This window comes from Saccostrea cucullata, unplaced genomic scaffold (genome assembly GCF_032062105.1).
Source record: "Saccostrea cucullata isolate Sc308-1 unplaced genomic scaffold, CSIRO_AGI_Scuc_v1 ctg5355, whole genome shotgun sequence".
Lineage (NCBI taxonomy): Eukaryota > Metazoa > Mollusca > Bivalvia > Ostreida > Ostreidae > Saccostrea > Saccostrea cuccullata.
This window is the reverse complement of record NW_026936128.1, coordinates 27,623-53,266: the sequence shown is the minus strand read 5'-3', so window position 1 is coordinate 53,266 and position 25,644 is coordinate 27,623. Positions and strand designations below refer to the sequence as shown.

At 32.3% G+C, this 25,644-nt stretch overlaps 1 protein-coding gene across 1 annotated transcript; it reads left to right on the top strand.

Annotated features, from left to right (window-relative positions):
- LOC134244834 (uncharacterized) lies at positions 1–23,804 on the top strand. Its single transcript, XM_062727087.1, has 7 exons — positions 1–46; positions 17,360–17,463; positions 21,830–21,903; positions 22,052–22,192; positions 22,296–22,410; positions 22,643–22,724; positions 23,330–23,804. Exons 2-7 carry the CDS (start codon positions 17,377–17,379, stop codon positions 23,431–23,433), a joined length of 603 nt encoding a protein of 200 aa, XP_062583071.1. The 5' UTR covers positions 1–46; positions 17,360–17,376; the 3' UTR covers positions 23,434–23,804.
- Positions 23,805–25,644: the final 1,840 nt, after the last annotated feature.

Below are 25,644 nucleotides of genomic sequence, written 5' to 3'. Positions count from 1 at the left end.
TTTACTCTTACGATTTACCAGGTGCCCCGTTGTCAGCACTTGAAAGGTAAATGTACTTTGTCTATTTTTTTTTTTGTAATTTATTTATTATGTCCACGTTATAAGCTCAAGTATTTTCCATACTTTTGAAAAAAAAAAACGTTTTTAAACTATATTGTGTTTTAGCGTATTAATTCAAAATCAATGTGTACATGAACTATGGTATTGCATTTTTTGTATTTGTAGATCTGTCATTGCTTTTTCATTTTCCTTATACATTTATAAAACCTGCGTTTTCCTTCTCGGCTTAGTTATATACAGTGCTGTATTAATTTTACAATCAAAAATCCTTCCTAGCACTACACCCTTTCATCTCGAATATTTTTAACTATCAATAGCTATATTGCGACAAGATTTTAAGATATCAACAAAAAATACCCCATTTCTCTGAGCCACATTATAATTTATTACGTTCTGCCTCTATGCTTCACAATAATGTATTTCATAACGCTTTCAAATCTTGTAATTCAGCACCTCAAATATTACACTTAAGGAATAAATATAATATAGTTACCCAAGGTAGGTTGGGGCAGTTATATAACACCTTATAAACCCCTTTAAAGTTTCTGAAAAGGCGTAAACTTTTCCGATCCAGTAATCCGTTTCTTAAAAAAAACGAAATTCTAAGCCTTTACTTACATGTACATGTAGGTGTACTTCCAGACACTACGCGAAAATTAAGTCGGGTGTAATTTACGTTTCACAAAGTGGCGTAAATCTAGTCGTACATGATTCGAAAATTCTCATGACTCTGTCATTGACAAGGCTACATTGCACATGCGCAAAAACATAAATATATTTTATTGTGTACAATGGTTTAAAAAACGGTTAAATTTAACCAAAATGAAAAATACATGATTTCTTACAGACCATATTGAAAATGTGCATCTGAAATCTAATTATTTTTAAATTTTTACTACTTAGAAGTGCGTGAAAAGAAGAAAACACTTGCAGCGGCCTTCAACTCCATATATAGATATATCGATTAATATTATAAATTAACAATTTTGGTAGTTTCCATTCCTATGTCAATATGATATATCCTTGAGAGCTTGAGATAAAGGATATCACAAAGTCAGACGCATCTTTTTCATACTTGGATATATTATTTTAAAAAACGTTAATGGTTATCTACCAACCAAGCTCTATGTTCAACTTTTCTATCGTCAACTTCTCTTACATATGCAGCACTATACCTTCATCACCTGCCTACGGAGTTAATATCTCCTCAGTTTATTCGATACACAAGAACATGTTTTACGTATGAAGAATTTCTAAAACGAGGTAAAAAACTGACAAATAAGTTTATGAAACAAGAGTATCAGCAGTCTCGTTGAAAATCATCATTTCGTAAGTTCTGTGGTCGGTACAAAGACCTTGTCAGCAAATGCAATTTATCACTGAGTCAAATGCTGACGGACGTTTTTTTTCATACTTTGTTAGTATATAACTTCTACACTGAATTTACGACTGATTTTTCCCCCGATAATGACAAAGAACACACAGCGAGTGTCCCCAGTCGGCAGGGGATGCTTTCTTCTTCTTTGAACATGATTCAACTTCTGATGTTTTGGAGGTCTGCGTTTGAATACTATTCCTTATCTCCATATATTTCATGTACAAAATACAATACGATTATACTCCGAAATTAAAGGTTCGAAGAAAGATATCAATGTTCTTGTTAATTGATGGAAAGAAAATATTTTTTTGAATGTTTATTTTACCCCACCCCAACCCACCCCCCACTCCCCTTCGTCGATTTTGGTACAGGAAGAGTGAAAGAGACAGAGAGAAAAAAAGAGGAAAAGAGAATCCGTTACAATTTCATGTACCTGTATATAATATACTCTTAAAAAAGAAACGCATAGTAGAATTTTAGTGACACATTGAACATAAAAAAATATTTAAAAATAAATTATGTATTGATAATACAGAAATGTGGTTTTAAATGGGAATACTTACTAAATGTCATAATTACTCAAGAGTTTTAAAATCCTAGACAGTTTTAGCTAATAAAAGATCAATATCTGGTATGTCCCCCACAGACACATTTGATAGCCAAAATAGCATCTAATGGAAGCAAATGTGTGTAATAAAAACTTTATAGGAAAACTCTCCTGCTCCAAATGTAGATTTTTTAACAGCTGTTGTAGAGTCTGAGGATGCGATTGTCTTTGAAAAATCATGTCTTTCGATTTTGTCCAATGCTGCTCAATTGGGGTTAAATCTGGTGTTATAAATGACTATGGCAGACTCAGATTTTTTATGCTGTGCAAAAATGGGAGAATGAAACAAGCCTTATGTTGTTGTGTATTGTCAGATTGCACTACAGCTCTAGAATGCCAAAAAATTGAATAGCAATGTGTAGGTAGAACATCGTAAGAGTACCTTCCTTTTCCTATACAAATCATTTGAATACGAACCAGATTAGTCTTACTTTTATGTAAGAACGTTTTCCATATCAGTACTCTACCACCACCATTTTGTTAACGTCCCGCAGACAGTTTTCTGTCTAACGTTCATTACGAAGCCTTAGCCCTCTTAAAGTTATAATTATAACTGGCTATTCAGTTTAAAAAAGCATTTCCTCCATAAACAAAGTAACAATTGTCCATGTTTAATAATGTCCTTGTCAAACATGCCAAAATAAAATGTAAGAGAGTTAAAAGTGAAACTAGACCAAAGTGGCTAACTAAAGAAATAAACGAAGCTAGGCATTTACGAGATTTATACCACCGTAATGGGGATTATGATAATTTCCAAACATGGAGAAATAAATTGTACTATTAATAGACAATGCAAAATCTTTGTATTACAAATCAGCCATCGAAGACAGTTCATATCAAAGAGAGATGTGGGGAAATCTTAATCAATTGTCATCTAAATCTAAAACCTTAACCCCTTCCCATATAATTCATAATGATTCAGAAACTAAAAATTCACAAGATATTGCTTATATTTTTAATGAGCATTTTACAGGGATTTCAATTAAACTTTTACATAATCTACCAAACTACAAATTCGATCCAGAATTGTTAAGACAATTCACGAAATCTAAACTTGGTAATGACAACTTTTTTAGCCTTACACCAATTAGTGAAACTGAAGTATTTGATTCATTAAACGGGCTAGATGTCAATAAATCTGCAGGCATTGACTTCATTGGACCTCGTCTTCTAAAACTATCAGCTAGTATTATTAGTAAATCATTAACTCATTTAATAAATGCTAGTATCAGGAATGGCAGTTTTCCATCAAAGTTGAAACAAAAGTCACCCCTGTATATAAAAAGGGCAGCAAAACAGACCCCAATAACTACTGTCCCATTTCTATACTTCCAACATTATCCAAAATAATTGAAAAGCACATAGCAAACCAAATACGGTATTTTACCTCCTCTTTTGATTTTATAACAAAATCTCAATCTGGATTCAGAGAATTTCACTCTTGTCAAACAACACTAACCAAATTAACAGATGCTTGGTTGCATGCTATGGATGAAGGTAATCTAATAGGTATAACATTTTTGGATTTTAGCAAAGCGTTTGATTTAGTGAGTCATGAAATTCTGATAGAAAAATTAAAGAATTACAACTTTGATGAATTGTCAATTAAATGGTTTCACTCATATCTGTATAACAGGACACAATGTGTAAAAATTGGTACAACTTCTTCTGATGTCTTACCTGTCACAGCAGGAGTGCCACAGGGATCAATATTAGGCCCCCTATTGAAGAGCAGTGAAAAAGACTTTCAAAGAATAAAAGTTATTTCAGTTAATAATCAAAAGACCCACCCCCCAACTACAACAAAACCCCTGAAGTAGAGGCTATGAAATTCACAGTTGTGAAAAGGCACTCTTGGTCATCATTACTATATAATTAGTTTGTTTAATACTCAAAATCAGAGAGAAAGATTTTGAAAGAATTAATGTTTTTTAACTATATAATCAATAATACCCTCCTTACACCAGAACCCCTGACCCAGAGGCTATGAAATTCACAATTTTGGAAGAGGCATCCTTGATCATTATAACTATGTACTTATTTAGTTTGTTTAATACCCAGAAGCAGAGAGGAAGATTTTCAAAGAATGCACTTCCACTATATGATCTATATAGCACCGCCCTTAAACCAGAACCCCTGACCCAAGGGCAATGAAATTCAAAATTATAGAAGAGGCACTCTTGGTCATCATAACTATGTTCTTTGTTTGTTTTATAACAAGAGCAGAGAAAAAGATTTTCAAAGAAATAATGTACTTCTCAGCACAGTTAAGGTTACAGTAAGGAGGCGGGGCCTAATTTGTACGGGAAATGTTTACTATGACGTCACACATAATATAAGGTCTTTAAAATACCACAAAATGAATTTATTTGCTATTTCCAACAGCTGGATAGCTGTATACTACATACAATCTTACTATTACATGCAGTTTTGTCGTTTGTTAAATCCCAAACAACAGTATATAAACGATGCATCGATCGCAATGCACTTGTCAATGTGACGTCATCTAGCAAAAATGACGCAATTTGTACACAGTGAGAGGCTGATCAAGTCACATTTTGTACAATGAAAATTGTCTTTTGTTCTCAAATAAAATATTATTTGCAGTAAAATAAGAAGCCTTTAACTTGGATGCGATGTCTATTTTAGTATTTTATTTATAAACTGTACGTGCATTCTCCAGACAAGCGATACTGTCGTGTGTTTGTATGCAGATTCATTGAAAGAGTAATGGAAGGGCCCTAGTAAATCGATTTATTGCAAGGGCATACCCTCAATGTATCTTGTCAAAATTTTACACATAAACTCAAGAAGCATTAAGATATTTGAAAAGTGCTGCGAACCTCTTGAAATCTTGCAAATAAATTAATTATAGCTATATTTAATGTAGTTGACCAGCAAAATATTCAACCTGCCGTCCAACAAATGAAATTTTAGCAATTACAAAAGGAAAATCTATATAGGTTCGCAGCACTTTTCACACTTTTTAACTTGGTTATGCCCTTGCAATATTGGAATTTATAGATGACCTCTAAACTGCAAGTATAATTGCCAAAGTCATGTGACGTCGACATCACATGACAAGTCTAAATAAAAAAATCTAAATGTCCCCAACATGTAGATTTAAACCACATTACTTATTTTGATATCAGTGAATTCCTATAAAGAATCGCCCATCCTAATAAAGTATGTATTTTTCATCTTAAAAAATCGCCGATATTTCCATTTGTAACCTTAACTGTGCTGCGTTTCACTAAATGATCTATATAACCCCGCCCTTACACCAAAACCCTGACCTAGGGGCCATGAAATTCACAATTTTGGAAAAGGCACTCTTTGTCATCATAACTTTGTACTTAGTTAGTTTGTTTAATACCCATGAGTGGAGACGAAGATTTTCAAATAAATAATACACTTTCGCAAAATGATCTTTACAGCCCCGCCCTTACACTAGAACCCCTTACCAAGGGGCCCTGAATTTTACAATTTTGGTTGAGGGATCACTGCTCATAACAATCATGCAAACCCTTTGACTGCTTGATGTCCAGAAGCGAATTACATTTTTAAAGATTGCATTAATTTTGGTGGTTTTAGCCCCACCCCTCTGGCCCCAGGGGGCAGGGACCATGAAATTCACAATTTTGGATTCCCTTTACACATAGATGCTGTATACTAAATTTAATTTGGTTGAAATTGATTGAATGGTTTCAGAGAAGAAGCTGAAAATGTTCGATAGTTTAGGCCGATTGACGACAAACAACGAACGACATATGACGAACGAGGGACGACGACGGACGAAAACAGATAGCAGTATGTCACCTGAGTAACGCAGGTGACCTAAAAAGGCTTACTTTCATCGAGGCAACATTACATTTGTTGATAAAAATTGGTAGTTTCTCCATATTTTCTATCTTTCTATTGGAAAAACCTAATACATAAAGAACATCAACATTTGATTTTTTACAATAGCCATCAAAAATGCTGAACAAAATACTTTTGTTTCTTAACAATCTAGGTACCCAACCGCTTTTAAAGCTTTTAATTTACATTCAGTACCAACAATTGAGTGGCCACCTTTTGAAATTATACGTATTAGCTTGTTCTGTTAAATTCGTTCATTTTTATCCGAAATAAAGTTATAAAGAATGGAGGCGTTCAAGGCGAAGACAATCCATCGCTCTCAGAAGACATTTTTCAATTCAGAATGTTCAGGAAAAGTTATATTTTTCAAAGTTTTATGGTTATTATCATTTTTACACATTTAATTCCGTATTTTTTTTTCTTTGTTATTGATAATTTATTCACTCATGTTTTTAAGATACGTGAAAAAAAGAAAACACTTCACATATGATTCGAACTCTCTCCATAGCGCAAAGTTTGGTGGAAGAACGAACGCGTTAACCACCACGCTACGAATTATATATGTTACCAATGTCTGTCCGTGTGATTAAAATAATGAGTCCTTTATTAGATATGTTCGATTTTCAAATAGAATGGGTTCAGATTCCTTTCCACATTGACGTTTCGATCATTTAAGTGTTAACGAAGAATGGAGACTTGACCCATTCAAGTTCAAAATTACTTTTTTATGGCTCTAGTAAACCCATTTTCCACCTAATCTGCTTAACCGTCTACTTTGAAAATAAGATTGTCAAGAGATACATGTAAGTCGTTCAGTAAAATAAAATAATAAAATGTTTTGAAGATGACGTTACTGAGAACATGATTTTAGATAAATATAACTTTTTCATAAATTTTGAAAATTGATAAACATATTATCTCAGAGCAAGGGAATTTCCGCGCCTTGTACGCTCTCTTTCTCAGATGTCTTTATTTTTATGTAAGCAATATCAGGAAGACTTAGCATAAGTATGTTAAGATAAAGCAAGGGTCTTTATGATACACAATTTAGCAAATAACGTTAGTTTTCTTCTTTTCCAAGATTAAAAAAACAGTTTTTCAATATCATTACAAATTTTCATCCAGTTTTTATTATAACATTAGAATTATTCCTTATCATGCCCAATGAAGATTCTGAAGCATCTTTCTGCTTTATTTGTGATTTTTGTACCATAGAGGTCGTTACACATAGTTTTAATTTTTCCTTACAAAATGCATTCTGTTTATGCATGTTTCCAAAATTCTTGTACTTTATTCATAGTGCGTTTCATTAGCTTAGATAATATATTCTGTAATCTTTATGCAAAGACAAAGGTAATAATATTGTAATCAGTGTTCGTTAAATTTATCGTATATAATTTTTTTAATTATCTTTTTCGCCCTTTTTATTATTCAGAGATATAACAGAAAGTTTCTATGTGTTGTTGTGAGATGTGTATTGTTTCATTATGTATATAATTAGTAACATTAAGTTTCTTGAACATTCCAGAGTGGTCAACATGTTTGGTCATTTTATCTAGAACATTCTTAAATTTTGTGTATGTCCAGATTGTTCCAGTAATATCATGTTTTAACAATTTCTAGAATATTCTAGATTTATATTACTGTATAAATACCCTGTCAATTCGATGCATAGATATACTTTGTCGTATAAGCACTATTGAGATATAACTGGGATACATATTTTCACTGGGACATTGTGTGCAGAAACGGACACTCTGATGTATGTATTTTTAGATTCTTGCTAAGTTTGTACTTTATGTTTGATATATTTATTATATATTACTGTAAATAAATTATTGTTAAGTTTAAATTGTGTTATTGATCTTTGCTGGCATTTCGGGTAATTCTGACCCATAACAGAATTGGGGGCTCGTCCGGGATAAAGAATTTCTTGCACTTTTGCAGTTTATTGTCAGAATTTTGTTTATTGAACCGTAAATTTGATTATAAGCCAGCAGAAATCAACATGGTGTTTTCGGTCACAGACTTTCTTAGTTCACCAAGTGTTCAGGTTTTTGATACGTTAAAAAAGGATGACTTGATCGCATTAGGTTTGCATTTTGGGTTAGATGTTAAATCCTCTCAGAGAAAGCAAGACATTAGAATTAAGGTTGCAAACAAACTAGTAGAAGAAAACGTCTTTGAAAAATACGATCTTCCAGAATATACAGTTAAATCAGAGTTAGGCTCTTATAAAATGGCAGAATATCAGTTTCAAGTAGAATTAGAGAAAATGCGATTAGAAAGAGAAAAATTAGAAAGAGAAGAACGAGAGCGTGAACGAAAATTTGAATTAGACAAATTAGCAGCAGAAAGAGAAGAGCGAGAAAGAGAGCGTGCAATGAACTTTGAATTAGAGAAATTAAAATTACAAAACCAACCAGAACCGTCAGTTGTCAAAACTGAATTTGACGCAGCAAAAAATATCAGATTAGTTCCAAAATTTCAAGAAAAATCTGTAGACAAATATTTTCCCCAATTTGAAAAGGTCGCAGAGAATCTTAAATGGCCACGAAATGTTTGGTCAACAATGTTACAAAGTGTACTGGCTGGAAAAGCGGCTGAGGTATACTCTGCACTAGGGGTAGTTGAGAGTTCAGACTATGAGAAGGTCAAAGCAGCAATATTAAAAGCCTATGAATTAGTACCTGAAGCATATAGACAAAAGTTCAGAAAGTATAGAAAGTTTGATAATCAAACATTTGTTGAATTTTCACGAGAGAAGGAAGATTTATTCGATCACTGGTTTAGATCTAAGAAACTTGATAAAACTTTTGCCAATTTGCGACAAGTCATCTTGGTAGAAGAGTTTAAGGAATGTGTTCCTCAAGATTTGAAAACACATTTAGAAGATAAGAATGTGAAAACTCTTGAAGAGGCAGCAGTCATATATGATACTTATGCTCTGTCTCATAAAAAGAATTTTGTTTCAAGATCTCAGACTAGCAGTAATTCTACCAATTCAGACACATATAAAAAGAGTGGTTCAGGGTCTCAGTCTTTCACAAGTTCCCAGTCTCCATCCCAAGGTGGTTTTAAGTCCGGTCCAGGACGTGTTGAAGGATCATCTGGAATAGGGTCGCTTCCTACTTGTAGTTATTGTAAGAAAAAGGGTCATCTGATCAGTGAATGCTTTAAACTTAAGAGAAAAAATGATTTTGATAAAACTCAACCACATGCTTGTGCGGCAGTTAGAGGTGATAGAGAAGCCTTAGTTTCGATTTGTTCTGACACTCCTGATGTCCAGGGTTCACAGTCCAGTTCTATTGATTCTATGGAGGATTATAAGCCCTTTATGTCTCAGGGATTTGTTTCACTCGGTGACTCTAGCGAAATAAAACCTGTCCAGATTTTGAGAGATACTGGTGCTGCACAGACGTTATTGTTAGAGGGCGTGCTTCCTTTGTCTGAGCAGACTTCTACTGGTGGGTCAGTTTTATTACAGGGTGTGGAGATAGGCGTCATTGATGTTCCCCTGCATAGAATTAGTTTGAAGTCAGATTTAGTTACTGGACCTGTTATCGTAGGTGTTCGACCTACTCTTCCCGTTCCAGGCATTTCTTTGTTGTTAGGCAACGATCTAGCTGGTGGAAAAGTTGTACCAGATCCTATAGTTTGTGTGCTGTTACTAGAGCGATGGCCAGAAGACGAGAAATGGAGACAGACCATACTCAAGCCTTTGACGAGACGAATTTCTCTGTTGATATTGATTTGAATGACACTTTCTTATCTGACCTTAATGGCACTCAAACAAACATGGAACCACACAATATCAAGAAGCAAGAGAAGAAAGAACTGTTACCAAAATTTGGTGGTGAGGATGATGAGTTTCATCCACTAGTTAGCAAAGGTAAGGACATCCTCAGCCGAGAACGTTTACTCTCTGAACAACATAAAGACCCAGATATCATTCAACTTAGTAAGAGGGCACTTCCACCAGAAGAGGCTACTAAAGTTGGAGAATGCTTCTATATGAAAGATGGCATCCTTATGCGAAAATGGCGACCACCTGATGCTTCTCCAGATGAAGTGTGGCGTGTTGTTCACCAGATAGTGGTCCCAGCTGCTTATCGTCGAGATGTCATGAGTTTAGCTCACGATACACCTATGGCTGGTCATTTAGGTATCAATAAGACTTATAATAGGATTTTGAGTCATTTTTATTGGCCTAAGCTAAGAAAGGATGTTTCGAAGTTTTGCAAGTCATGCCATGTCTGTCAGATGGTAGGTAAACCAAATCAGAAGATACCATCTGCTCCTCTCCAACCCATTCCAGCTTTTGAAGAACCGTTTAGTCGAGTATTAGTGGATTGTGTAGGACCTTTGCCTAGGACCAGATCTGGAAACCAGTATTTACTTACCATTATGTGTACATCCACCCGATTTCCTGAAGCCATACCTCTAAGGAATATAAAGGCAAAGAGCATAGTTAAGGTCCTAACCAAGTTTTTCAGTTTTGTAGGAGCACCCAAGGCAATTCAGTCGGATCAAGGCTCAAATTTTATGTCGGGGTTGTTCCAGCAAGTCATGCATGAGTTGGGTATAAGGCAATATAGATCAACTGCTTATCATCCTGAGTCCCAGGGAGCGCTAGAACGTTTTCATCAAACCCTAAAAACAATGCTGAAGACCTATTGTTACCAATATGAAAAAGACTGGGACGAAGGGGTTCATCTTGTGCTATTTGCTGCACGAGAAGCAGTCCAGGAGTCTCTTTGGTTCAGTCCTTTTGAATTGGTGTTCGGACATACAGTTAGAGGTCCTTTGAAATTGTTGAAGGAAAAGTGGCTGACTGAGACTAGTGATCTTAATCTTTGAGATTATGTGTCTGATTTCAAAGAAAAACTTTACAATGCTTGTAAATTAGCACAAGAAAATTTGAAGAATTCTCAGATGAAAATGAAAATGTGGTATGACAAAGATGCCAGAAATAGGGTGTTTAAGCCAGGTGATAAGGTTCTTGTATTTTTACCTATTCCTGGTCATCCTTTACAGGCCAGATTTTATGGCCCTTATGAAATTGAAAGCAAGATCAGTGATGTAAACTATGTAGTTAAGACACCAGGTCGACGTAAAGAGAAACGGGTTTGTCACATTAACATGTTAAAAGAGTATTTTGAAAGGTGTGACCGAAATTCTGTAAAACCAGTTTCCACTTTAGCCAATGCTAAGACTGTTCAAAATTATATTGAAAGTGATACGAGTGTAGAAATGAATGAGAAAGATTGTAATCAAAGTGTTCGTTTGAAAAACTCAGAAATTTTGGCTGATTTTGATGCCAAACTTGGACATTTGAACATTCACCAAAAAGAACAAGTTAAAAACTTGATGAATGAGTATCATCAAATCTTCTCGGATGTTCCAAAGAAAACTAATGCAGCTTGTCATGATGTTATAGTTGGCGACGCTCTGCCTATCAAACAACATCCGTACCGTCTGAATCCAATAAAATAGCAGTACCTAAGAAGGGAAGTGCAGTACATGTTGGACAATGACATTGTTGAACCTAGTAAAAGTGATTGGAGCTCACCGTGTATTCTTGTACCAAAACAAGACGGTTCTTACCGATTATGTACAGACTTTAGAAAGGTGAATTCTGTTACCAAAACTGATTCATATCCAATACCTAGAATCGATGACTGTATTGACAACATTGGAAATGCGAAATTTGTCAGTAAATTTGACCTGTTGAAAGGCTACTGGCAAGTACCGTTAACAGAAAGAGCAAAAGAAATATCTGCTTTTGCTACACCAGATGGACTTTACCAATATAAAGTAATGCCTTTTGGCATGAAAAACGCACCGGCTACATTCCAAAGGATGATTCACTCCCTTCTCCATGATCTTGAGGGATGCGAGGCCTACATTGATGATGTCGTCATATACAGCAACACATGGGATGAACATCTCCGAATCATGCGTGCTTTATTTGACATTTTAGCTAAAGCAAATTTAACTGTGAACCTTGAAAAGAGTGAATTTTGTCATGCTTATGTAGAGTATTTAGGTCATAAAGTAGGTCAAGGTTATGTTACACCCATAATGGCTAAAGTGGAAGCTATTGCAAAGTTCCCGATTCCTACAAACAAGAAAGAATTAATGAGGTTTTTGGGCATGGCTGGGTTTTACAGAAAATTTTGACCAAATTTTTCCTCAGTAGTTAGTCCACTTACAAATCTTTTACAAAAGAGGGTTAACTTTGAATGGACAAAGGACTGTGAAAAATCCTTTCATAAAATCAAATCTGTCCTTATGAGCAACCCAGTTCTGTCAACTCCAGATTTTTCTAAGCAATTTAAGCTTACTGTTGACGCTAGTGATGTTGGAATCGGGGCAGCTTTGTTTCAAGAACATAGTGATAATGTAGATAGAGTTGTTTCTTATTTTTCAAAGAAACTTACAAAATGTCAACGAAATTATTCTACTATTGAAAAAGAATGCCTTGCTTTGTTGTTAGCTTTACAGCATTTTGATGTTTATTTGAATGTTACTTTGCATCCAATTCTTGTGTATACTGATCACAACCCCCTGACATTTTTGCATAAATTGTCAAACAAGAATCAAAGACTGACAAGATGGAGTTTGTTGTTACAAGAATACAACATAACAATTAAGCATATCAAAGGCAAAGACAATGTTATTGCAGACGCCTTGTCAAGAGTATCGTAAACATACTAGATTTTGTATTAATGTACATGTTTTACAATTTAAGTTTTTCATTGATATTCAAACTTTTTAAGGGGGGAGGTGTTGTGAGATGTGTATTGTTTCATTATGTATATAATTAGTAACATTAAGTTTCTTGAACATTCCAGAGTGGTCAACATGTTTGGTCATTTTATCTAGAACATTCTTAAATTTTGTGTATGTCCAGATTGTTCCAGTAATATCATGTTTTAACAATTTCTAGAATATTCTAGATTTATATTACTGTATAAATACCCTGTCAATTCGATGCATAGATATACTTTGTCGTATAAGCACTACTGAGATATAACTGGGATACATATTTTCACTGGGACATTGTGTGCAGAAACGGACACTCTGATGTATGTATTTTTAGATTCTTGCTAAGTTTGTACTTTATGTTTGATATATTTATTATATATTACTGTAAATAAATTATTGTTAAGTCTAAATTGTGTTATTGATCTTTGCTGGCATTTCGGGTAATTCTGACCCATAACAGTGTTAGACAATTCACCTTTAAGAAAATATCTTAAAGGGCTTTATAAAAGAAGGGCCCAAGTTTTCCCTCAAACATTGATAAAATTCACTAGGAAGGCCATCCGCTCCAGGTGATTTTTCTTTTTTAATATTATCAACAGCTCTCTTACACTCTTCAAATGTTGGAAATTTTTCTAGTAATATTTTTTTCTTCAGAAAGTTAAGGGATATCATCTATCTCACATAATATTCTTCCATTTTCTCTTTATTGGAAAATTAAAAGGTATAACACCATAATTTAAAAAGATACAGTAGATAAAAACTAACAAAAAATCTTTGGGGGAATCACATGGATACGATATTAATACAGAAGCAACAAGGATGGGGCAAAACTATGAACGGTTTACATGTTTGGAAAACCAGAAGACTTACAATGAAAGAGAAAACTTTGATCATAACAAAATCTAATGATTCCAATCATTGGATAAACTGAAATCAGAGGATTTCCAGATACAATATGCCAAAAAAGATATTATTTGGACTTATATTTAATATAACTATAAAATTTAATAGATAGAAATGTTTGCTGTCCATGTAAGAATGAAGGAGAAATGAATATGATAAATATCTTCAATTTTATTAAAAGTATACAAATAAAAACGATTTATAAAATATAACTTTCAAAATCAGAAACTTGGAATGCTATTGGAAAAAACTGATTAAAAAGATATACATTCAAGTCAGGAATATTTTCTATGCTCTCACATATCTGAATTTTATTTACATATCATGTCTGTTTTTAATAGAATAACACTTATAACATTTAGCGAAATCTAGTCAAAATTCGAAACTGTAAATCGGGATGAAATATTCAACCTTCAATTGTCTGGAAAAACTGTAAACGTATTACATTTGGAGGTGTATTCTTTTTAGCGCTTTTGGCAGAAAGATACATCCGTTAATTTAAGTACAGTGTACATCGCTAAATTTCTTAAACATTGATTCCTGAATAAGAACATCAAGAAACCACTGTATCAAATCTAAGCTAACTTGTTTAAAAATCATTTCTGCTAAATATCGTACACATTAAAAATAATACATTTACAACTTATCTAATATAATTACAAGGGAAAACGCTAAATGTGACATCATTTATTAAAAGTAGCTTATTAAAAATCAGACGCATTTGGAACGATAAGGGCAACTATTTTAAACCAAATAACATTATATTTAACAAATTGTTAGACAAAAGATTCTGGATATTTGAATATAGCAAATTAAAAGCTGCTATACTTAAATCATATTATCAAATACAGTTATGACAAAGTTTGGTCTATAATACTGAATAGTGAATCAAAGATCCCTTATGAATTGGAAAATAATCTTCTCAGTAAAAGTAAAAAAAATAAAGTCGTTACAACGAAGATATTAAATTAAAATGCATAGAAAAAATCCTAAATAAGAAAACAGTACCAAAATGTCAGGAAAAATAGGGGAATTTTTTAACAATGAAAATACAGTGGAATTTAGCTTGGGAAAGCATAACAAGAGTAAAAACTAAAATTTAATTCAAGAATTTCAATTGAAAGGGATTCTTGATATCTTTTACACTGAAGGTAAATTATTGAAAATTGGAATACCCAATTCTATAGAAAATTTATGTAAAATCCAAAGGGAAAAACAACAACTTTTATTTCTTCATTGTAAGTTGCTCAAACCAACACCATTAATAGTAGACGTACACAATGTGTTAGAACTAAACGAAAATATGGACCCACAAACAATAATTGTAGGCTACTTAAAAGAACCAACAAGCTCAAGAATATTTATAAACACTTAAATATATATTTAGTGGGTTATATGGAAAACGAGAAACAAAGTTAGATATGAAAATGTAAAAGTAAATTATTTAAGTATAAACGCTGCCTTTAAATAAATATGAAATCAAATGTTAATTGCCTGTACAATTATACTACCCTTCAAACTGCAAACTAAAGGGAGATTATAATAACGATAATTTACAGATAAAAGATGAATTTAATAATTCGTACTTGAGGGTCATTAGCTATTAAGCCAAATAAAAGCTATGTGTTTACTTGGTTCGTACGCAAGACAGTCCTTATTCTAATTAAGAATATCTTAAGGATTTTCAATCCACAGCCAGGAAGGATAACTCCAAAAATTAATATTTGATTTGAAATGCATCAAAATGAAGCTTGAATATGAATTTTTTTCATGCAACAATTGTCATTTAAATCATCTTTATAAAGATTCAAGGCTTTTTTGAAGTCTTAGAAAAAGTCTTTTTTTGAAATTTGACATTTGTACCCTATAAAAGGAAAAAAAAATCAATACAGCTTAATAAAAATAAGATTTTCTTGAATCCAACCTTAGATACCGATGCTTATTAGCATGATATGAAATAAGAAGTGGTTTGTGGTGTATTGCAATGATTGCAAAAGCCTTATACACTATGCATTATAGAATACATGACGAAAATAGAAGACACAAATACCAAATAAGTTAAAAAATCATCGGAATATTTCTGAATGCCTGGAAACCCATCTTTTTTAACCTTAAATATTTTTGTTGATCAATTTGCAATTAGAAAATGCATTGTTCATATTCCAATTCGCTTTTTCTGCAAAAATATTGGAAATTTGACAACTTTCCTATATAATATGATTATCTTTAATTTTCAACTTTAAAGAAATACTGTGGATGAAGGGTATGGAGATAACGAAGAGTATTCAATCTCAAAGTCCATAAAACAATACAAAATAAGAGCAGAGCAAATACGGACCCCCGAAACATCAGAGGTGGGATCAGGTGCCATGGAGGAGTGAGCTTCCCCTGCCAACCGGTCACATCTGCCCTGTGCTCCTTGACATGATCAGGAAATAAGTGAAAAAATCCGTAGTCAATTCAGTGTATAAATAATTGGTAGGAAAAAAGTCAGTCAGCATTTGACTAAGTGATAAATTGTATATGCTGACAAGGTCATTGTATCGACCATAGAACTTAGGAAATGATGACTTTAAACGTAACTGCTGATATTCTTGTTTCATCAACTTGCTTGTCAATAATTTACCTTGTTTTAGAAATTGTTCATACGCAAAGCATGCTCTCGCGTATCGAAACAACTGAGATATATATACTCCATATGCAGGTGATGAAGGTATATTGCTGCATAAGTAAGGGAAGTTGACGAAAGAAAAGTTAATTTATCTTAATTCAAAGTAAATTTACGAGTTCCATTTTTTATTGAAGAAGCAGCTGTCAATGATGTCAAAATGCGTGGATTTTGATTTATCGTGGGGAATTGTTGTGTATAAAATTGAAAAGTCGAAACTTTTTTAGCTGTTGATTTTTGTAAAGTCTTGTGACTTCAAATTGTCCAAAAGTTCTTTAGATTTTTTTAGTATCCACATTGATTCACACCACTTCTAGATATATACTCTTGCCTTCACTACTGTCAATATCTTAGTGAGGAGTATTGAAAGAGGCTTGGTTGAACATTTACTTGAACCTGCAATGTATCTTTGTTTATAAGGATTCTTATGAAGTTTCGCAATCCAATATACCTAAGGTAGTTCAAATTTATTTTGGCTCTGTGGAATATTATGAGTATGAGTGTAAGTAGGATTACCACTTGTAGAATTAAATCCATTTTTTGCTAGAATGCAATTTATATAATGAGCCTTACAAACAAAGACAATTTTGTTACCTGCTTTGTCGGCAGGAACCAGTACGTATTGATCGTGTAATCTTTCTAATTCTTTTTTCACTTCTGGTTTATTGAACACAGAAGGATAGATGGTTTTCATATTGCAACTCAATCTTTTAATACATGATTTTAACATGGATCTGATACATTTAATCCATTCTGACAAGGTGTCAACGTCTTCTTTTTCATATCTGGCCCATCGTCTGGCGTAATTCTCAACACAATCCATAATATTTATGAAATTGCGACGCCTGTTGAAGGATAAATTTACATATTTACATAACTTTGTGGATTCAGAGATACTTTTATGAGTATTTTTGATTACATAACTGCTAATTTTATAAACCTGAGGATCGGATTACCTTAAATGAATTTTAAGATTTATTTCACTTCCAGAATTTTGTGTTGTATTTCCGACAATATTTATTTCATTTCCGACATTTTATTCATGGGTACATATGACCCACCGTATAACCCAATATTTATTATTTATATGCAAAAACTCATTCTTTTGCAGGACTTTCCTATAAGATTATGGAAATAAACAAAGAGGACCTCAAATTACCCGACATCTCTACAGGAAAGCTAGCCTTTGTTCTTCATAATGTGTTTACGGAGGAGGTAAGTCATTAACCTACGTAAATACATAAAGAAGTTGGCAATGAAGCAATATTAGTTTTTGGTGCTGAATTATTTTTGAAAGGACATTCAATCTCAAATCTCAATTTTCTTTGACATTGCTCTTAAAATCACTACAAACTATCATTTACATGTAAACTTTATGTTAAATCTCCACAAATCAAAAAATCTCCAAAAGATTGAAATTATTCATCAACGAAGTTGCATGCATTCATCAAAGAAGAAAATGAAAAAAAAGAAAAATTTAATTCTTCATATTTTTTTTTTCATATGAGCAGGTGTTTGCTCCTTTTTATACACCACTTTCAGTATTTCTGTCTGTAACACTTTATTCTCCGCGCGATATCTCGAGAATTTATGAAAATTTTACAATGTTTTTTGACCTCAAAATCAAAGGGATTCTCTTTAGAACTTAGGCTTTAAATTCTTAAGTGGGAAAATTAGATTCTTAGAGGTGATCGATTTGTGGCGTTTCAAGAAAGGGAAAAACATCATGCTTAGAAATCAAATTTTCAGGTAAAGATCCATACCATCCTATTAAAATAACGAAGCTATTGTCTACTAAGTAAGGTGCATGCTGTTTATCATGTTTTTATCTGTATACAAATAAATGAAATCTATTGAAGCGGAAATAAATATATTCAGTGTTTCCACTTTGCAATGTCTCTTTCTTTAAAACACCTTGTTTATAGGCGATCGCGTGCGAGGAAGGCTGAAATTCCACTCCTAAATCAGGGACATTGCATGATCGAGATTTTCCGTTCATAACTCGCATCTACTTGATTAAATCTTAAAACCAAGCTCTAAAGTTGGTAAATAAAATGGCATCGTGAGCATGATTACTTCAAGTGTGCTTTTTGTAAAATATGAACACATTCTATGGTGACATGTTCGAGTAATCTTACATATTCACCAGTCTAAACTCTCTCAACATGCTCAAACTCAGTGTCATATATTGTGACAAATTGTAAGAATCGAAGATGTGACTTTATATGAATATTATGGTGGTTTTTAGTGTTATGCAAATTGTGAGTCAAGAATAGAAAATCATTAAAAAATAGAAAGAAATGTAACATTTATCCCAAGATGATCTTTAAAATTCCCTTTACAACAATTATTACTAGCTCTGTAGATATAGTATGGGGATAATGTTTATGTGTCTTTAAAATCAATAAGGTTAGATAAATCAATAACATCTTAAAGAATTCATTATTCAAAGGGTGAAATAACGCCAACAATAAAAAAAATGATTTGTTTGATATACTCCAATAAACCTGTCAAAATACCACTACCAAATACTTTTTTTTAGCACTTTTAATTTTTTTTAAATAGTTTAATTTCTTTAGATTGTATCATGATTGACATTTTTATATTAATAATGAAATATTGCATTTAATTTGTATATTATTATTATTATCATTATTATTGTAATCGAGTGTAAAATCGAGTGTGTATCGAAAACATCAATAATTTCCGAGTCTTTTATTTTTATGATAGTTTCTATTTTGTCCAATACTGACAAACAGTTTGATATCCTGATTTAAAAAGGAAAGCTTCATTATGTTTTCTAATGAGAATTAGATAGAAATGATAATAAATATTATTTTCATATACACTGTATACTTTATATTTTTAATTTCATTGTGAGATAAAAAAAAAAATAATGATCTTTCTATTTAACATATTAAATTTTCTCACATCATCATTAAACAAAATACTGATTTCTGAAAAAGTAAGCAACGCTTCATACTTTTTCCCAATTTAATTTAATGCTAGAATTGATGATAAAAATCAATGTTTGAAATAAAAGAAACAATTGGTGAAATTTGGAGCAGAGGAATATTTCAGCCCTAGAATAAGAAATCTAATACCTTTAGGGCAGAATTTATGAGTGTCTTGGTTCTCAAAAAAAAAAAATTAATTTTCAAACAGACAGAATTTATAGCATCATTACCTTGATGTTCTGACCTCAAATTCAATAGCGTCTTCCACGGTCCAAAGAGCGTTGTTGTGTGAAATTTCATTCCAAAAGCTCAAAGTTGCCTCGAAAGTGTTACAAAGTGAAGGAAATACAGGGAGAAATGTACAGACCTAATCTAATATCCCCACTTTAAGTAAAAACGTGAAACAGTATAAATCAAACAATATAAATGAAGTTTTTTGTGCATGTTAATACACTGCAGGTTTCAGTAAATGTTCAACTAAGCTTCTTTCCTTATTCCTCACTAAGATATTGACTGAAGTGAAGTTAAAACTTCAATAGTACTGTGCATTAATATATTCAAAAAGTAGTGTGAATCAGATGTGGATACTCAAAAATTCCAAAGAACTTTTAGACAATTTGAAATTTGACCCAAATACCAAAATCACCAGCTTAAAAACTTATGACTTTTACTTTATACACAATTTAAAATTTTACTCTAAATGAATAATCGGTACAGTTTTTTGGTATATTAAAGAGTAAAAATCCAAAAATATTACAAAGCATTTAAAAGTACACAAATGAGTCAAAACCATGTATTTCTTTTAAGATATCTGCAGCAAACAGAGAAAGATTTAGGAAAGTATGAGTACATAGCTAAGATATAACCAGTAAACTGCAAGAAAAAAATGCACGATCAAAGTGCCGGAAAAACAAGGGTTGTATCTACTGTTTCGTTGTTTTCGTGTTTGTCAAGGTCACGTCACTTTTATTTTTGGCTCAAACTTGTAAACATTCAACTGGAGCATGCAAGGTAACAAAATATGGTTTAACAACGTTTTAAAAATATTGCCTCTAAATTTTTTATCTGCTTACATTCATTCCTTAGTACTTGAGACCATGGTAACTATGGAAACTTTTTCAACTTTTCTACGCACGCGTACAATGGGGTGGAAGTAGAAATGAGCAATATTTTCGGTCTGGGGCATACTAAAATGATTTTTACTTTTATTTTTCGCCTTAAAAATTGAATTTTAAGGTTCTGAAACCTGTAATTTTCTGAAGCCTAATACTTTAAGGAATTGAACAAAATTAACAAGGGTCATGAAAAAATTCTACATTTGTAAAATTTCCACCTTGTGCGTCACAGTGTCTTTAATATAAGCACTTTAACCATGTTCGGCTCTTCAGGCAGTTATTCAAATGTATTTCTAAAAATCAAATGTAATTTAAGATTAACATCGATTTTTTTTTGTTTATTCCCCTTTTTTGTCCTTGTTCATTGATGATCTTCCTCCCAATTTTGGATGTATGTTTAATGTCCTGTTCGAGATTTTTTTCAATAATATTAAGATACCATCACTTGCCGATGAAGGGCTACCAATTTAAGCCTATACAAGCCACTCGGGGCCATTGAGCAGTGAAAGATGTTTTTTTGCCAGTACCTACTGCGATACGGGATCTCGATTTACACGTTCTAATCCGAAGGGCGGGTCTCCGCAGTGGGATTCGGTCTTGCGACTTAATGTAGAACCTACATCATATGACATCATGTGTTTAGCTTGTGCAACATCCATTTGACGTCATAATCAATTGAATGTTACTTTTTTTTACTTATTTTACAGCTTTTATAGAAATTGTAGAAAATAAAGCATTTTGAAATGCATGGCATTTAATTTTAAATGAAACCAAAATACTATTAATACATATAATCAATTTATATATTTTTTTGATAAAGCTGATTGACTTGATACAATTTCTAAATAAGAGTAGCCTGTAGGCACCATTCTTGACATAAAGTGGACAAATCCAAGACTTTCTCATGTATAGAAGTTACACGGCTTATTGTGATAAATTTAGGGTGGAACATTAACTAAAATAAGTATACTTGTCTATGTTTGTTTTAAACGTGGACTTATCTTTTATTTCAATTGAATAGAAGATAATTGAAATATTTGGAGAAATACTGTTTAATACTGTTTAGTCTATAAAGTCTATGAACGGCGATGTTTAGATAAGTATTTTTTCAGATTTTTCATATTATCTTGACGACAAGTACCCCTAAAAATAACTGAAAATATGAAGTCGCAATATGTAATTACCATTCCAAGTTTCACAAGCTGCTCTTCATTTAATAACAAGGAAACATGATACATGTACCTGCTTTTAACTGATTGATAAGCAAGTGCTAATTTTTTATTTTAAAAGGTTTGAAAATTTTGTGACAAAGACTTTTCCGACATAGGTTCCACCTTAAGAATGGACTCTCTACTCGGCGACTCTAACTGCTGCAAAACGCGAGTGACATACCCAACTTTGAATACCATGCTCCGTAAATTCATTTGATGATCGATTAGCTTGCCTAGCAATTTACTGAATCGTTCTTTCCCGAAAAAAGAACCTTTGATTTTTTTTCTATCTTAATAGGAGTGTAACAAATACATAATAGATTCGGAGAAGAGAGGATATGAACTTGCCACATGCAATGTCGGCAGCGGAAGGTAAACGTTTTATGTATCCAGTCAATCTTTCTTGTTGATTCATTATTTTTACACTAAATGTCAATTTTTACCATTCGATATGAATGTTCTAGAAACTTTTGCTTTGTGACGACTTGAAATAATTTTTTCCCCTTTCAAAACCTAATAGGCAGATTTATGCAAGCCATGTAAGAAATAGTTCTAGAAATAGTTGGGTCTCAAAAGAGGAAGCAGGAAGAATTCTGGGAAGAATCAAGAAGTTCCTACCTGCAGAATGGAAAGGAAGGAAACTTGTAGAAATTGATGAAAGGTTCGTGTACTCATTACCATAGAAACATAAAATTAAAAGTTTTAGACTCTTTTAAGTAATTCAAATCAGTTTTTTTTAAATCAATATTTTCATTGTCAATCAGGTTAATATTTCTGCGGTATGACCCAGGTGAATATTTTAAGCCTCACTTTGACGGCTCCTCAATGAAGGACAATAGAACCAAAAGTTATCTCTCCATCCAAATATATCTTAACCAGGCAGGTTTGAAAAACAATTATTTTGATCTGAAGATTTAGAATTCTCTATTGTTATTACTTTTATCCGATGATTTATAATTCTCTATTCTTATTGTTTTGATCTGAGGATTTAGAATTCTCTATTCTTATTGTTTTGATCTGAGGATTTAAAATTCTCTATTGTTATAGTTTTGATCTGAGGATTTAAAATTCTCTATTCTCATATTTTTTTCTATTTAAAAAAAATCAGCAGGGATTTGAAGGAGGCAGTACGACATTTTTAGACAGTTATTCAGGAAAGAAAGACGGCAGAGTGGAGATAGTACCCAAAACGGGTAAAATATGGGAGTATAATATTTTTACAACGTAGAAAGAAATCGTCAATATTTCCTATTTTTCTGTAACTATAGAAGGATGGATAATATTACAGCGTATAACTTAATCACTGTATGAAGTAATTTACTGAAACCTAAATTCTTTAAAAGAAACGTAAAAACGCCTAGAAATTAAGCCTGGATTTATAGAAATTGTGTAACTTAATTTTTCAACTTTTGGATCGGTAACATTTTCTAACTCAAAACAAATTTTAAATGATGTCAATCCATTGTGTGTAACTACATGTACTGTCATATGGTTTCAGGATGGTAAATTATGTGTTTTGTGTGTATCTCTACATTTATCTGAATACAGTCATTAAAACAAAAATTTTTAAAGCGCTGAAATTAGCATACTTAAAAAGAATCACAATACTCTATACACTCTTTTTTATATAGTGATATATTTTTAAAACGTGCTAACTTCACCGATTTTTTTTTATTTTGTTTTAATGAGTGTATTCAAGCTCACATAGAAAAGTACTTAAAAGACTAAAAGATTTAGTTTGACAACAAACTATTATAAATAAACAGAAGCTAATTATAGCAGCCATCCACCTTTTCAGGCTCAGTTTTGATTTTCCAACATGACATCCTTCACGAGGGATCGGAACTGATTAAGGGCCGGAAGTACGCCATTAGGACAGACGTCATGTACGAAGCCTTGTAGTTCTAGACTGACATAGGTCTGTCCTGGTACAAAGAACGTATTCATGCACGACAGAATTTTTTTTGTTTATCAGTTGATTAGTATTTCTTTGGTTATTATTTAACAACCTAAAAATCAAATCAACATATAACAATTATAACAATCTACATATACATTCATGCAGGAGCAAAATATAAAACATATATCCAAAATGTATTTAAAATCATATAATATATATAAATTTTATTAACAAAAAGTTTAACTCTCTCGTATACAATTTTCATAAACGAACGAAGTTTACTCAATAGCCCAACTTTTGGAAGAAAACACTTCATGATAACTTGATATTATTTGGCCTTGAAACATAATTTTTGGGAATATGATATATTTTTTTTTTTTGCATAACCTTCATTTTTTTATTGTAATTCAATAATATATATATTCTTTTAATTTCTTTAGTTTCAGGATGTTTTGTAAAATTGATATGTCAATGTTATTTGTAAATTTTGAGAGTTGCAGTAAAAATAATTCAAACCTTACAACTTGTTTTCTTTTAAGGCCGAAGTACAGAGGCTGAATACAAGTTGAACCTATATTTTGCCCTCACAAGCTGAGCGAGACAAAGTTCATGTAATCACTTACAATTTTAGTCATATAAACTAGAGTCGAGCTCGTCGCAATGCATCGATTAGGTCTTTGGACCAGTTTGACCAGAATTATTGTCAGTTATAGTTAACTTATAGACGTTTCTAGTTACTTTCATTTTTAACCATTTTAATTAGTTCCAATACCTTAAAATAAAGCATTTTCTTAGTACTTCCATTTTCACTGGAAGTGACGTCGATCATCGAAAAATAAGTTCGGATGCTACAGGTGACTCAATGTACCCCTTTCTTAGGGGTCAGCCCCTGTTTGTGACATTGGATAAATGATCTTGCAGTTTTGCATCGATTTTTTCTTCTTCACGTTTTAGCTAATTATCTACAGGTGAAGGAAATCGTGAAGAAGTTTTGAAAAAAAATGAAATTTCGAAGTGCCTTTTTTCGGCAAATAGAAAGCTCCAATACGCAGCAATTTCTTTGAATACGAAATACGTTCAGCACATCTACATTTATCGCTTTATTATCACTAAAAATCTCAAGTGTCTATCTTAGTCCGTTTTTGAGAAAACTTGCGGACAAACTAACTCTCTAAAATTCACTAACATGCAGACATCTCGGAACCGGAAGTGGCGTAATCAAAACAAAACATTTTATGACTAGATTTTTTTTTATCAAATCTGAAAGTTTCATGAAGATTGAGCGATCAGTTTCCGAGAAATTGCGTAGACAATATGATTTAAAAAAATGGAAAAGAAACTCTAAGAAAAATAGTAAGGTCTTCTGCTGTAGTGAGATACCTTAATTTTTTTTCATCTTTTAACTTGTCACAGTATAAAGTTTAATGAAATTCGTCAACACATCATTTTCACATTTAAAAAACCTATTGTGCTTACTCCTTTCAATAGAAAAAGAGAAATCATTTATTTTTTTTATATCTTTTTCCTTGCACTTTTACACAAAGAAGTTATAAACTCTGGAACTTTTGTAACTGTTTAATTGTGACGCAATATATGTAAGGCATATGACGTAACTGATACATCATTGGAAACGTGAATTCAACCTGAATAAAAGAAACTCTTTTTAATCTAAATATTATTTTGTAAATAAAGAAGATTTTTTTGTTTGATAATATTCTTTAGTGTATATAGATGCTAAATATTTCACTTGAATTCTGATAGTGAGATAATTAGCAGGTTTACCGATGCCACAGGGGATAACTCTTGCATGGAAGAATTTCATAATTAAAAACGTCAATATATTTTGCAAGAAAACTATAAAAAGTATCTTTTCCACCGATTTTTTTTAATCAGAAAGATGAAATATTTCTAGAATTGAGTTAAGTGTGAATTACAGTTTTGTTGAAAATATAGTAGACATTACGGCTCTTTATATATGACCTACATTCAATGGTTTATATCGATGAATTCAATAACAGTCACGAAGCAAAAGGATATTTGTTTCTTCTGCAAGTTTTTAAGAATATGCTTGAAATTTCACGTATTAATTACGTCACAATTAGCATTTCAGGATGTACAACACACCTATCCAAAAAAATTCCTGTCGTTTATTATTCGTTATTTTTTTGTATATTTAGTACATAACCATATCTAGTGCATGTATGCACATTTTG